Source organism: Simochromis diagramma, unplaced genomic scaffold (assembly GCF_900408965.1).
Source record: "Simochromis diagramma unplaced genomic scaffold, fSimDia1.1 OVJJ01000344.1, whole genome shotgun sequence".
Lineage (NCBI taxonomy): Eukaryota > Metazoa > Chordata > Actinopteri > Cichliformes > Cichlidae > Simochromis > Simochromis diagramma.
This window is the reverse complement of record NW_024387375.1, coordinates 15,826,431-15,842,362: the sequence shown is the minus strand read 5'-3', so window position 1 is coordinate 15,842,362 and position 15,932 is coordinate 15,826,431. Positions and strand designations below refer to the sequence as shown.

Below are 15,932 nucleotides of genomic sequence, written 5' to 3'. Positions count from 1 at the left end.
ATGAACTCACACGGAGCACGGAGAAAAGATCACAGTTTAATATAATTTTGGAAAAAGAAAAAAAAAAAAAAAAAGACAAAAAAAAAAAAAAAAAAAAGTAAAACATTTTATTCTGTTTATACAAAACAATGGTATGAAGTCTACCTCACATAACATCAGCAACTAGAATCTGACAGAAAATTAAAAAGATGTACAAAGAAATAAAAACAAAAAACAAAAAGGGGAGAAAAAAAACAAAAAAAACAAAACAAAAGACCACATGCCTACAGGTGCCAATCAGCCCCTTTACATAAGCTCAACACATCCCTGAATCACAGAAGAACAGTAATACTTAGGATGCACCAGCTACAGTAGACAAAAATCACATCTGTCTCATCTAAACCCTCCCCTCTCCTACACCCAGTTAGTCCTCCTCCAATCTAAATCCTCCGTCCACGGCAAAGTTAAGGGCTGGAATGGTTTTCTTCTTTGGAGCACTCAGTACGGCCGGTCTCTTCTGTCGTCCCTGCGGTCACCTCTGAGGGGAGAAGACAAAGATGTCTGTTACTCGGGCTGCATCTTAACGAAGACCCACATCTGCTAATGTCATTGAGATAAAAACCGGAATCAGCCGGCAAATGAAGGTGAGCCATAATGTCAACTTCTCATTCGCACAGGCCTTCACATTTTAAATGAGCAGCAGAGCTTGCTTTCAATAAAGCAGAAAGCCATTAATGCAGCATGTCACCTTCAGGGTAGAGCAATAAACAAGTCTGCCATGAAGGCAAACCAAACACAATTCAGAGTGAATATTCAGACACCTGGAACACTTAGGGGCTCCTTGGATTGTGTAATTTCACTCACAGCTTGCTAACACCACAAAATGCAGTTTAATCTCCTTGAAGATCATACTGCCAAAGTACTTCTGTTATAATTCGGACGATTGCCATATACAGAAGTTCTCAGATGATACAGCCATCATTGGATGCGTATCAGACTGGAATGATCAGGAATACAGGGGGTCATCAGTGACTTTGTTGGCTGGTGTGAGACCAATGTACTCCAAATCAATGCTGGCAAGACAAAGGAGATGATCATAGACTTCAGGAGGAAGTCTCCCCCTACAACACTGGTGAACATCCAAGGGAAAGACATTGAGATAGTGGACTCTTATAAGTACCTGGGTGTTCACCTCAACAATAAACTGGACTGGACTACAAATACAGACATCCTGTATAAGAAGGGCCAGAGTCGACTCCACCTGCTGAGGGGACTGAGGTCCTTCGGAGTCTGCAGGACTCTAAGGACATTCTATGACACTGTGGTAGCATCTGCCCTTTTCTATGCAGTGGCCTGCTGGGGGAGTGGATGCTCGGACAGGGACAGGAGCAGGATTGACAAACTGGTGGGGAGGTCTAGCTCCGTGCTGGGATGTCCCCTGGAGTCTGTGGAGGTGGTTGGCAAGAGGAGGATGTTAATGAAGCTGACATCCATCATGAACAACCCACATCACCCACTGCATGAGTATCTGAGTGGGCTGAGCAGCTCCTTTAGTCAGAGACTGAAACACCCTCGCTGCAGGAAGGAGCGCTTTCACAGATCATTCATCCCAACAGCAGTTAGACTCTATAACTCCTCAATCACGATGTCATAAGTCACTGGACACTGTGAACATCCACGGTCACCACTTCATGCATAATGGACCTTCCATGTGTATGGACATGTGCAAGTATATATGTATGTATATGTATATTTAGTGTGTACATGTCTATACATAGGAATAGTAGTGGTACAATAGTTATGTCAAGCTATATAGTTTGTCTTGCATATTTCCAACCATATCCATAATCACATACTGTGTATGCTACCATTGTATATAGTGTATTATCTTACTTTTTTTCCATTAATTGTACTTATTTGTATTTCCTTCTGATATCTGTACCTGAGGTGATGCAAAAATTTCCTGGTCGTGGGATCAATAAAGTCTTATCTTACTGAAAAAAGACAAACTATAGTCATTTTTGGACAGAGTACGCCCTCTTCTGGCCATAAAGTAGTGTCTAAAGCAGATGCGGGAAACTCAAGGCCTCAAGGGCTGGTGTCCTGCAGGTTTTAGATATCGTCCTGGGTCAACACACCTGAATCAAATGATTTGTACATTACCAGGCCTCTGGAGAACTTCAAGACATGTTAAGGATGTCATTTAGCCATTTCAATCAGTTGTGTTGGATCAAGGACACATCTAAAACCTGCAGGACACTGGCCCTTGAGGCCTGGAGTTCCCACACCCCTGGTCTAAAGTCTCTTTTCCACTAGCACCTACTCTAAGTCCACCCATTTTAAAAAAAAAAAAAAAAAAGAGTTCTCCATTAGGTACTGGTACTTTAGTACCCCTCAGCCAGCAAAAATGTGACAGACTGCACGACACTGATTGGCCAAGGAGTGAAATCACTGCTTGAGCCATTTCACAAGAAACCACCACTTTTTAAACCAAGCAACAAAGTAGATGGACCACCCTGCTGTAATGACACTACTGCAACAGCCAAGAGTCTTCAACTGACCTTCCTCCCATTTTGTAGCCACCACCTCCAAATCCTCCGCCACCTCCTCCGAAGCCTCCACGGTCACCCCCGCGGAAACTTCCACGCCCTCTAAAGCCACCGCCTCTGTCGCCTCCATATCCACCTCTGCCTCCACGATCTGCAAATGCATCATGACGTGACAACACAAATGGGTCCGTGACAGGTTAGAGCACAAACTAGCCTAACAATTTAAGTCTTTAACACATGCAACTACTCTGAAGTGGTGCTGTTATTTCCTATGTTAAACTTTGCGCTTTCATTACAATAAAAATGAGTTTCTTGCATTTATAAAATGACAAAACTGAAATCACCCAAAAGCCTTTAATCCATTACTAAATGTATTAACATAAAAATTGAGCAATAAGGATTTGGACAAAGGATGGGAAGAGAAAAAAAAAAAAAAAAAAAAAGGAAAAATTTAGCAAGTTTAGCCATACTTAGAAACATGTTCCTGCTACCAGGTTTCTTTTCGCTAAAGCCACAGGGACCATTTTCCAATCCTGTAAACATTTCAGGTAAAAGAACATCTCTAAAGCACTCACCTCCACCTCCAAATCCTCCATCTCCTGGTTTGGGTGCACCACACTTGTTACACTCCTGCCGCCGGGCAAAATTCATGTTGCCGCAAGAGCTGAGGAAAGGAAATCCAGGCATTTAGAAATGCAACTGAGCCAAATGGACATGTTCTGTTGAATTTTTATTAATAAACATTAAGAAATGAAATAAAAAGTTTAAAATCCTCACCTGTTGGGACAAGGCCAGTCTCCTCCTTTAATGTCAAAGTTGGGTCCACCACCACCACGACCTCTGAAACCTGCCAACCAAGATGCATCATCAGTACAGGCAACTTAAATTTACCAACTGTATATGAAATCCATCATTTGAACCCAGATGACGGCCTGAGCAACACCCACCTCCTCGCCCCCCTCTGCCGCCGCCGCCACCGCCACCACCCCTCTGTGTGAACTCAGCTCTGCGGGTGGCGAACGATACTTTGATGGGTTTGCCGTTGAAATCCTTTCCTGAAATTAAACAAGCAACAGGTCAGTGAAAACAGTGCTGAAACATGTCAGGAAATAAAAATACATATCAGGGCTCTTACCATCAAACCAATCAATAGCAGCTTTGGCTGATGGAGGGTCATCAAAGGACACTGTAGCTTCACCCTTTGGTCGCCCAGTGGCTTTGTCAGAGTAGATGTTTATCATTGGTTGGCCAGTCTTCTTATTCACCTAAAAGTACAGAACATTTCGAGATGATCAGCATTTTTTGCATTTACTGTTTTAAATACCTGAGTCTGCTGCAATGAATATCTACACGAGTACACGCCCATGCTACTAGCATCGTGTGTGTTTGTGCTGGTGGAAAACTGAAACCTAATTACACTAAAGTAAATGAAGTAGAGGTGGTAGATGATGCCTATATGAATCAAAGACAGATAAATAGTATTAGCCCTCTGGTCCTCTGTAATGCTTACATCATTTTAGTCCATTATTAGGCCAGGCAACATGATTGCATCGTAATGCACTACCCCTACTGTCAGTTTTGTGGCTATAAATTAGACATAACTGAAATTAAAATGATAGAGGTTGCATCAGGTGCATAAAGAAAGGACTGATCTGGTATAATAAAAATCCAGTCAAATGAAAAGAAATCAGTCTCAGATTCGCTCAGTACCTTAATGATGCCAATCTGCTTGAAGAAGTCTCCAACTTCCTGAACTGTGACATCTTCTCCAAGTCCCTGTACAAAAATGGTGTTGTTGTCAGAGTTGTCCTGCTCTCCAGCTGTGGATGAGATCAGACGACAGAAAGTGTCAACAAACCTCATCTAAAAACAGATCAAATTTAAGTGTTTAAAGATTACAGAACATGTTTAGGCTCCGTCTTACAGAACAGTACATGACCAGGTTGGCTGTTTTTTTAAGTTCCGACTAACAAATTTACATTAGCTTGTGTTAATCAACTAGAGATAGAACCAACTCAGCAGAAAATACTAAAAATAAGGAGTCCAAGAGGTCACCTTTGTGTTGCCTCTGGCTGTACAATGAGTTGTGTTCTCTCGCTAGTTAGGCAACATAAACCAATGCAGATGTATTAGCCAAAAACAACCAACCAACCTGGTGAAGTCTCCCAGGCTGTACACAAGATGGCGCCAAACTCATTTTAAAAACGTAAACACTCGTTTCTTAGATCCGGCTCCACAGGCAGTGTAAAATTTATGTAACTTATTCAGTGCAGGGCTTTTAGCCTATACATGTTTAATGTCCACTTTAAGTCTCACCTGGTTCATCCCTTGAGCCGTAGTCTCGAGATCCTGGAAAACAGAAAAGAGGATGGAAGGAGAATGTGTGAAAAAGGATTTTTTAACTCCTGGGGTGAGCTTTCACATAATTAAGTATTAACTTTGTCCCTAGCATTGCATAATGATACCAAAGAAAATTAACCAAATACCATGTTAACAGCTTTCTGGTGGGTGTTTTCATACCATTGCGTCACATACCAACACCTTTCAACAGGAACAGAACTGTTCTGTTTTTTTTTTTCCTCCCCTCACTTTTCTTTTTTGAACTTACACCAGAAATGAAAACCACCATAAAGTCTCCAGTTTTAGAAAGTTTTCCTTCTTCATCCTGGGAACACCTCTCATTTACAATCAGCTCTTGTCTCCATGCAACCATTATTTTACATCTCAAGCTCCATGTTCTTTACCATTATGACAAATAGCAATAGGTGGAGTACCCTTGGGATCTGGACATGGAAATGGTGGCATTCACTGAAGTTCCTCTCTCTCTCTTTTTTTAAACCCTCTTTTCTTTTTCCTAACTCAAACTCTTTCCTCCCCCACCGACACAGTTCTGATGCTCGTCACTTACCACCGTAATTTTTGTAGCCACCACGGTCACCACCTCTGCAGAGGAAAAATTGGAGATATGATGGCTTTTCCTTTGTCCCAACTGAGAGCTCAAAGCTCCCCTACATCCCCACCAGTATGCACTCCTGCCAGGGTGTGCGACTACGGTGGAAATGTCTCACACGATGAATGCGTTAGTCTTTGACATTAGAGATCAATAAGCAGACGACTAGGCAGCTCTGACTGAACAATCAGGCAGTTATTACATGTCACTGGGGCACCGTTTACAGATAATTTGGTACTTTTCACATGGCCAGATTAGATACCATTAGCTGAAAAACAAACAAACCAAAAAAAAAAAAAAAAAAAAAACAGCTTTTTTTTTGTTTTTTTAAACAAAATGAGCCAAATTGATGTTAAGGGGTGCAGCAAACCAATGAGCAATCTTCCACTGAGTGCATTTATGTGATCCTTTTACTGAGGTCCATGTTTTAGTTCAATCACCTGTAGTATAAAATGTAGATCCATGTTAACACAACATACATGTTCGCCATTGTCAAATATACAACACTTGAATGAAACCTGTTGAATGTGAAGCAGCTGAAAATGTGGCTCCAGGTCTAAGTGCATCACCTCAGGGGAGTTTCCACTGCTCACAGTACATTGTGTGGTCATTATAAGACATGAACGTACCAAAAACTGGAGTTTGTGAACTTACTGGCATCTTAAAAACGTGTGGCTACTGGAAATTTAACTGAGACCGAGATCTCTAACATAACAGGAGGTTTAAAGGATGAAAAAGAAATGTGGCACTTTCGGACTGTACAGGCTCCAAAAATAAAGATTATATTTACCTCCTCTCAATAGAGGCACAGTTTAAATGTTAAAAAGTCAAATCCATTTTTAGTAACAAATTAGTCCAAAGTAAAAAAGAAAAATAAGAATGGTATGGCACCATTTAGGTTAATATTCCACTGGATGAAAGTCTCTGAAAACACCAAGAGGTCCTTTTCAACCTTTGTTGCCAAATGGACAAAACTTGTGTCACTGTCTGGGTATGTTAGTTGCACAACCAGCTCTTATCTGGGCAGCTGTATTCAATCTCCATTTCTTTTTACCTTAAGATCCCATTGATAGCGAGTGGATCTCCAATGAGTCGAGCAACTATGCTCCAATTAACCACCACTTAGTACAAATCACACAATCTTAACAGTGGATTTTGTCACCAGCGTGTCTCTTATGAGATTAAACAAACACACACACACACACACACGATTTAAAAATACAAAAATCAAGGCTCAGAGCACCTGGAGCATATGTTTGGGAAAATTTTTTACCTGCGGCAACATTTGATCGTTCAGGTTTTAAAAGAAGAAAAATTACCAGTGTTTGCGGATCTGGAGCACAAAGCAGATGAGTGGTGAAAAAAAAAAAAATCCATCTATGTGGATGGTTTGTAGTTGATGAGTGGTGATGATGTGCTTATAAACAAGTCATTTCTCATATTTCAGTTAAAAAGGGTACCTTAGGGGCAGTGGCACTGTGCAACTTACCCCATACCAGGAGGTCCGCCTCTTCCGCCACGATCATATCCACCACTGCGGTCATAGCCACTGCCGCCACGGCCTCTGCCTCTGTAGCCCCCTCCTTCTGAACGGTCTCCATAGTCACGCCCAAACCTCCCACTCTGACCACCACCTTCACCACCTGGTGGAAGTCAGAAAAGAAATTCTTAGCACAGGCCAATTTCAAATACAGACTTATTGAGATTTTATGATCCAGTTAGCGTACCTTCATTCCATCGTCCATATCCACCGCCACCACCTCCTCCTTGCCCTTGGCCTCCATATCCACCGCTGCCACCACTCTGGCCACTGTATCCGCTACTACCACCACCACCACCACCACCCTGTCCCTGTCCATAACTGTCTCCACCTTGCCCCTGACCACTGTAGGAGCCTTGCTGTCCATAAGACCCAGATCCTTGCTGCCCATAGGAGGGCTTGTCACCATATCTGAATGGGAAATTATCAACCAAGTGCAGAATTAGCTGGATGTTTTCCCCCTTAAATCTTGCATTAGTTACATACATACAAATCGTTACTGGATTTTTTCCCATTTCCACACACAAAACACACCCCATCCCTAATACAGAGATATTATGAACTTACCCAGAGGACTCTTGTCCATAGTTATTATAGCTCGGTTGCTGAGACTGGCCATAATTTTCTGTGGAGATGAAGAGATGAACCAAGTTTAAAAACAACCCCAAGGTTCACATTAGCATTTCACAATTTATAAAACAATTAACCTGTACCAAATGAGATTGTACTAAAGTGGACAGTATCCTGACCTCTGCTGTGCCCGGGATACTTTCCACCAAAAGACAATAAAAACCAGTACCAAACTTGTGTGTGGACACAGGCGTATGCCAGATCTTAAAGGACACATAACTTAAACACCAACTAAACTAGATGTGAAAAGACATTTTAGTAACTGATGTTAAAAAAAAAAAAAAAAAGTAATAATAATAAGACACTTTTTAGGTGGCCTCTGTTTAACAAAAGGTGTTTTTAAATTGCATTTACATACTGTACCTTGCTGTCCAAAGCCACTATAATTCTGTCCTCCATAGGAGCTGCCACTATTTCCTTGTCCATAACCCTGCCAATCAAATGCATAAGTTAAGCAGGTTTTACGTTAAAATAAATGAACTTTTACTATTACATCAAGTAGCCAGAATAGAGGTCTTACCTGCCCGCCTTGCTGACCTCCACTATATGAGCCATAGCTGCAGACACATGGTTAAAAAGACATTTAGCTTCCGGGTTTAAATGTGTTCAAAAAGCTAAAACGTTGTTCAGTTACACGCTTTGAACGTGGGTATGTACTTTAAAGTTTGTCTGCATTACCTTTGCGGGCCACCGTAGCCTGAGTCTGAAACAAAAATAACACAGTGGTGTAAATGTGTTTGCTAAAAAGTGAAGTAAATATCTAGCTGACCAAGCAGCTGGCCTCAAAGGCAAAAATAGGTTATTTTAAGCAGGCCAGCAACACGCCAACAGGCCCTTAGTCAGGCCGAGCCGGGAAAATGGCGGTCACTTTAGCGCTGGCTTAGACTAAATGTTGAAAACGAAACAAATGATCTGCTCAAAATACCCCTTGTTCTTGGCACAGCCTGATGTAATGAAAATACACACACGTACGATTACAGTTAACTATAACACAGGATATAAGATAACGTTACAAGAGCAAAATACTTCTGGATCCGCAAGAGAAACAACAGCCTTCGCCATAACAAAGACGCTTTGAATTTTTTTTCTTTGCTAACAGCCACCCCGACAAAGCCCACTGTAGCCACAGTTCGTGTTTTGAAGTACAGCTAAAAATAAGATGCCGTGAAGCACTTTCCCATAATGAAAAGATGAATAATTATAAACAAATAAAATTATTTGCATGCATTAATAAGGGGGGAAAAAGAGCCTGCGTTCCATGGAATAGACGGAGCCCTGGTTCTGGCCTCGCGGTTCGCAAGCTAACGTTAGCTCCAAAGCTATTTGACCTACTTTCTCATCGGAAATAAAATGCGTTCTCACTTACCAGTGGCCATTGTGTGTACTCTTTATATATATGTCGTTTAAAAGCTGATGAATTCTGGTTCTCGTCGTGGCTGATTAAAACCTCTGCTTGAAAGTGCGCAACAAACAGCGCAGAGCCGAACACGCCGCTGCGAATCTGTGCTGAATGCAGCAGCTTTTGCATGCGGGGCGGGGCGCTCCGGAGCCCGCCTTCAAAGCGCGCTCACGCCCCCTGCTGGTCCTGAGCGTTAATGACGAAATAGCGCAGAAAGTTGCGCATCTTCTCTGTGATATCTCATTAGGCTTGTGTGAGTCCAGCTCACAAAAATGCACATTTTAGGGATTAATTGATAATTGTATTAATGTGTATGCAGTGATGTGCAAAGGACTTGAGCCAGCTTTCACTCATTTATATTTTTGGGAAATGGGAAATAGTTGCAGGGATTTATTGAAACATGTGTAAACATACCTGGAAATACAGTATATAAGAAAAAAACTGTGTTTGTACAATTCTAAAGAGCCTGAAAGTTAGTCTTTGGTATGACCACCTTTATTCTTCAGCACAGTCTGAAGCTTTCTTGTAATTTCTCTATGTAGCCTTCAGGTAATAGCTCTCCAAACTCTTCTATCCAGGTATATGTCTGTGAAGGTTCTCAGTCATCCAGGTCATCGTAGTCAAAGGAGCTTGCAAAGAGAAGCGTCTGGACTTCTTTAAGTTACTTGAAGACGTTTCACCTCTCATCCGAGAAGCTTCTTCAGTTCTAAGGTCAAATGGTGGAGAGTCCCAGATTTGGAGTTTGGATTTGGAATGGTGGGGAATCTGGGACTCCCCACCATTTGACCTTAATTTGACCTGTTCAGCTCTGATGGTTCAGTAAGGACATCTCCTGGTTTCATCTTCATGTTTCCCTCTCACCACATATCCAAACCGATATCATGACCAGAAGCTTTACAGCTGTGGCTCCAGCAAACATCAGCTGATACTAGAAATTAATATTAAATAAATTCTAACAACAGCTGATCAAGCTTAAACGTGCTGCTGTTGTTTAGCGTGACATCCGCTGGTTTCCTGTTTCTGGCGCAAAGTGGGCGATAAACAAACAAGAGAGAAAAGCCGATCAGCTGATCATTGATCAGTTTCATGATTGAAGTAGCAACAGAAGAGGGCCCCCCCCCGGGGGATAAGAGAAGAGGCAGCTGTGCAGCGTAAAGACAGAATAACTCCAGCTTTGTGTCTTTTTCCATTCTAGCTAAAGTCCGGGACAAACTGCGTCTCTTCTCACCTCAATACGAAACGAATATTTTCTCTGAATGAGGGACCATTCCATTTTTAAGGAGCCGTTGGCAACTCTACTAACTAACCTTATGAATAAAATAAAGTTCACTATCAGTAACATCATAGCAACCGAACAGCTGTATAGAAACTCCGTCATGCTGTACAATAACTCGTACACGCAGTACGAGTTATTGTAACTGACTGTAAAAAGTCAGCACAACGAAAATAAACTCCACCTAAACTTGGTTTATATCTGACCCAGATAGACTGCAGGTCATAACTTTTTACCTGAAGTTCAGTTCACCTGATACTCGGACCGGCGGCTGCCTCGTGGCTCTCCTCCTCCTGCCTCCCCTTCCCTCATCCACCTGTTGCCTCTGTGGAAGCTCCGCCATAGCCACCACCAAACAACTGAGTTATTTTTACAAATCGGCCAGCATCTGCCAAAAAATAAAAATAAAAAAGTCATCAGCCCACTGTGCAAATGTCCAATGGCTAGTCCAGCTATGTTAACTTGTTAATCTTTCGCCGAAAAAATGTTTTCTGCGGTGCTGTCTTTCGTGCTTGGCTCTCCTACCTTTGCTAACATGATGCTCATAGTGCAGAAGCCGGTGCTGCATTCACTTACCCTCGGATATCTGAGCTTCACTGTGAAACCATAATCGTACATTTGGTATTTCATTAAATTTTATTGTTTTAGCTTCGGGGTGGCACCTGGGGTGGCCAGTCTGGTTGGGGGGGTGGCCTGTGCCCCCCCCCCAGGCCACCCCGCTGGACACGCCACTGGGTCTCAGGAGCTAGCTAAGGACGGAAGTTACGGATTAGCTTACAAACACGTTTAACTTACCGAAAAAGTGCAGCGGGGCCTCGGGTCCTTCTGTCGGGTAGTCCAGTTTACTGAAGAACACCTCTGGCTGTCAGGTTAAAACACTCGGTCGTGTTTTCGTAGCGTAAACGCTAGGCGTCCTCTCAGAGCCTACGCTCTATCTGCTATTCGCGAACAGAGATACGCAAGTTTCTCCGTGACTGCAGCTGTCAGTCAAAGCTCTTATGATGACGTTTCACCCCAATTTAACATCACCGCGGTAGGAATTAGAATCAAACTTATGGGAAAGGAGACCCCTTTGGACATCAATCAGCATGATGAGAACTATTGAAAACAAAAGAAAGAATCTTTGGAAAAAAATTATCTAAGGAGAATTAATTTATTTTAGTCTGACCCCAGTCCCATCCGCTAACATGGAGGAGGCGGGGTTTATGACCTATACTGCAGCCAGACACCAGGGGGCGATAGAGACGTTTTGGCTTCATTTTTGGGGAGCTGTCGCGTCGTCCATGTTTTCTACAGTCAATGGTTATGGGGTCTTCACACCCCTTTTCTCTGTTCGCCATCTTGGGCAGAAGGGCTGAGAGGAGAAGCTGGGTATGGGTATGTACTGGCTCACTCCCGGTGGCCCCTGTGGCTCGATCAGGCCCCTTCCAGGATGTGGAGATATTTATTATTTACTATAACTTGTGCTTATGTTGGTTTTTGCTGTGGTTTCGCTACTGTGTTTTTCTCTTTTTGCTTGTTTTTATTTTCCCAGCAGGTGATCAAACAGATTTTTAGTGTCTTCTCTCTCTGTGTCTCTCTTCCCCTATTTTTTGCTTTCCATCTCCTTCTGTTGAGCCTCTTCCCAACTTCTCTTTTCTTCATCTTTCTCTTTCCCATCCCCCAGTCCTGTCCGTTCTGATTGTAATAATTTCAAAGTAAAGAAAAGAAAGAAATAATAAAGAGCTAATACATTTGGGAACATAAATCTGTTGGACTGGTAAACTAATATACTATAATAATACGGTATGAAAAATGACAAACATGAGAATTCTGTGTGTTTTCCTTCTTATCTGCAGACTAACAGTCCACAGGTTTGGTGCTCAGACTGATTTGTTTTCTGGAGATGGAGGAGAGAGAGCACAGAGGACAGCAAGGTGGAGGAGTGAAGGAGAAGGTGCTGCAGCTCAGTGTCCAATCAGGAGTGAGCAGTTCTTTCACTGCCTTCATTGCGTTCAACAAAGACAACGGAGAGGCGATCCAAGGACCTCTTGTCCAGAGAAATATTCCATCAAGTTTTTGTTTTGAGTTTTTGTTGTTTTTTGTTTTTTAAAGCAAACACTAAAACTGTCACCCACACCTCTGAAGATAAAGATTACTAATCATAAATAAAGGGAATATTATCACGATGAGGACACTATCAGAGGTAGTTCAGGGAACTGTTATACTTCATACCAGAAAAATCGTTTTTCTTTTCTTGTTTTTTTGGCTTGACTTCATGGTAGGCAAAATGAAGAAGAGTGCTTGATTGCGCCTAAGTAAGTAAAAGCTGCATGGCAAAACAACACACACCTTCACTGCAGATGCATGCACAGAAACCAGTATTTTTTGTATCTTAAATATTAAGCAGTGTGTGTACAGTAGTCAATATAATGGGATGTGTCCTAAAGCAGTGAAAGAAGAACTGAGTTCTTGCAGCATTTTGCAATATTTAGGATTTTATTTAACACTTTTACCTTTCAACATTTGTAACATTAATGAGTAATGAAGCATTGCAGAATAATCCTGTGTTTTTGATTATTTACTGTACACTACAAGTAAACAACAATAAGTTATCTGTCACATCTGTCAGAAGCTTGGATACATTTACTCCTACAAGGATTTTACTCTTATGAAATGTAAAAAGAACACTGAAATTATATTTTACAGTTTTTCACATAAACAGTTTTGCTTTGCTTACAGAAACTATAACTTTAATCTCAGCCAAACCGATTTACTCAGGAAAAAATAAAATACTAAAAAAAAGCCAAACGATAACATTTTTAAGTTATCTAAGTGACCTATATATGTTTAAGCTGAGTAACGAAAGACAGCGGTGGGTTTGAAAACGATTTGCGGGAGTCCGGTGTTCTCACGGGCTCTAGTGAGCCTTGCCCCCCCCCCCGCTAGCTATCGAGCTAGTGGGTAACAGACGTCTCCGACAACGTCGGAGCGCTTTTGAAAATATGTGGTGTCTTGATAAACCGAGCAGATATTTGAGGTTTACACAGTTACAGCCTCACCTGAAAATATGTTAAACGTTTATTTTGTGACCCATAAAGAATAATAAGAGTAATATTAAAACTAACTTGCTGCCGCCATTGTTGGAAACTGAGCTGGGCTGCGCTATGAATTCTGGGACACAGCTTCTTCTTCTTCGGGGTTTAACGGCAGCTGGCATCCTTGTACATGCAGTGCTGCCATCTTCTGTTTCAGTCCGTTATTACACTCTTAAATCCTGCTACTTATTCCTGCGTCTTTTGTGATCTTACAAAGCTTCAAACGACGCACTGACTATTAAATTAATCATCGACGATTTTGATAGTCAACGTAATCGTGACTCTTCGACTAATCGTGGCAGCTCTAATTACAGATATCATCTTTCACTTGTGTATTTTAATGTGTTTCAGAACAATATTTCTGTTGTGCAGACTTACGGTTGGTAAACAGCAAATATCCAAGTCATTCAAAATAACATCTGTCATGTAGCTCCTGACTCCCTAAGAGTCAAAAGCTTTACAGTATTTTATGAAGACATACAAACGTTTATTTTCAAACTAATAACTGAGTCACAGGGTCAAAAATAAAAAATTAACAGTCAGTACTTTTGTTGTTCTTTTTGACAAATTCCTGTTAAATGTATTGGACCCTCTGTTTTTAGGTTTTATTTTTTTCATCTTGACTTCCTTGGAAATGCTAGCAAGAAGTCAGTTCAACAGATGTAACTTATAGTGAGATTCGAGGCGGTGCAGTATTAATATCAGAATATCTTAATTTGATTATTAATCCTCTGGTTGACCCCATATTGCATTTCTTCATCTTAAAATGATGCACAGTCTTTATGTGAAATGTACTGTCTTCTTGATATTTATCAACCCATCAGTTTGTATTTCTGGGTGTTAATAAAGTTCCAACTTTTGTATTGTAACATTTTTGTGTTTTTTTTCTTTAGTTTTTCAGACAACTCAAACTTTTAAACACTTGTAATGAGTTGTGTGTGTGTCTGTGTGTGTGTGTGTGTTTGTAAGAAGTACCACTTTTAACAACTTCATTAATATTGTTTTGTATCATAGTAATAAAGGTTAGTTTTAATGTCTGTATCTCCTCCTTATTTAATCTGGGATGTTCTTTTCTAAAAACCTCAGGATTGTGCAAGTACTTGGTGAGTTTAGAAGGTAAGTGAAACACTAAACAGAAAAGAAAAGAGACAGATGTGTGTTTTCTGTTAATACCATAATTGCAGTCATCTTAAACAAACACATGACATTTCTTTGGCACGATTGCTTTTTCACTGATTTGAAACTTTAATGTGTGGTACAACAATTCTTCTAGTTAAATAGAGCATAGAAAAAAAATACATTGTGTCAAGTTCCCTGGTTAATAAACGGGCTGTCTGTGTAAAAAGCATAAATGGCTGTTTGTCTTGGTGTATTGGTCTTGGTCTAGATCAATCTGCTGGGACATCTGATTTGAGGACAATCACTTGCTTTTCCAAAGGACACTGACAACCAGACATTAGATACCACAGCCCTGGCCCACGGTATCCCCCTCCCTCCCCCCATGCATGCGGTGGGCCTTCTGTAGAAAGAGAGCAGCTTAATGAAGGTGACAAGGTGAAAATAGGGTGATTGATGTGCCGGTGCTGTGAGGGCATGTATAACACCACCTACCCAAGTGTTGAATATAAGGAGGCTTTGAAGAATCTACAATAATTGTGTGTTGTTTGTACATGAATCACAATGTGTTACTTCAGAGGTGTGATGTTTTCAGGGGTTTTTTTTTCTGCGCTGCAGAAAATTGTAAAACTACTGTGAACTTGGTGGATCTGTCCAGATCTTTGACTGGAAACTATTTCTATGAATGAGTGGTTCAAAAATGTGTAAGTGAAAAGCTGCCATATTTCAGGTCCCAAAGTCAAACGAACACTGAGGGATCACTGAGAGCTAAAAACGGTCTAACTTCTTTCATCTTTAATAAAATGATCAGCGTTGCTGCTTTACCGGGTTTAACAATTAAGTTTAACATCCAGGCATCCATGAAAACAGAGTTTATTCAATTTAACTGAGTTAGAGGTTAGCAGGAAGTTAGCTCGCTAGTTTCCACCTAAACATGATCATCATAAGCAGTGTTACCAATTCATACACTGGTTTATCATCTAGACTTTTTGTCTCATCCAGCACCATGATCAGGTCCAGTTTTTATTTCATCTTTGATTTTTCAGCTGCTGTGCCTGAGCAGCCTCCCAGAGACCCTTTGTTGCAGTTAGTCTTCCTCCAGAAGCCATCTGGCTGCTTGATCCAGGTCTGGCTGCTGCACCAGGAAAGAGCAGTGAGGAGGTGGATTGATAAATGAAATTCATAACAAAAATTCATAATGGACTTTTTCCATTTAGGAATAATAAAAATCAGCTTTCTTTTTAATTGCTATTAACTGACAGTCAGATAACCAGCTTTTAAAAACATATTCATAAACACTTTGCAGTCAACAAAATTTGCACAGAGGTTATAGATGAAATAAAAAGTATCACGTCTTTTCTAGTTGTGTTTATAACTCTGTTATTGTACATATTCTGTGTTATACATCATAATCATTCC

General features: G+C 41.1%; 1 protein-coding gene across 2 annotated transcripts; it reads right to left on the bottom strand.

Annotated features, from left to right (window-relative positions):
• Window positions 1-93: 93 nt before the first annotated feature.
• On the bottom strand, window positions 94-9,191 carry taf15 (TAF15 RNA polymerase II, TATA box binding protein (TBP)-associated factor). Of its 2 annotated transcripts, XM_040008866.1 has the most exons (16): window positions 9,015-9,133; window positions 8,327-8,351; window positions 8,169-8,205; window positions 8,012-8,078; window positions 7,586-7,643; window positions 7,206-7,429; window positions 6,968-7,121; window positions 5,437-5,471; window positions 4,845-4,877; window positions 4,239-4,348; window positions 3,664-3,793; window positions 3,476-3,583; window positions 3,306-3,375; window positions 3,104-3,192; window positions 2,541-2,679; window positions 94-517 (listed from the first exon to the last, which is right to left on the bottom strand). In XM_040008866.1, the coding sequence occupies exons 1-16, from the start codon at window positions 9,022-9,024 to the stop codon at window positions 478-480; spliced, it is 1,329 nt and encodes a 442-aa protein (XP_039864800.1). In that variant the 5' UTR covers window positions 9,025-9,133; the 3' UTR covers window positions 94-477. The 2 variants fall into 2 exon arrangements, with proteins under 2 accessions (XP_039864800.1, XP_039864799.1); XM_040008865.1 differs by lacking the exon at window positions 5,437-5,471 and having other exon boundaries at window positions 9,015-9,191.
• Window positions 9,192-15,932: the final 6,741 nt, after the last annotated feature.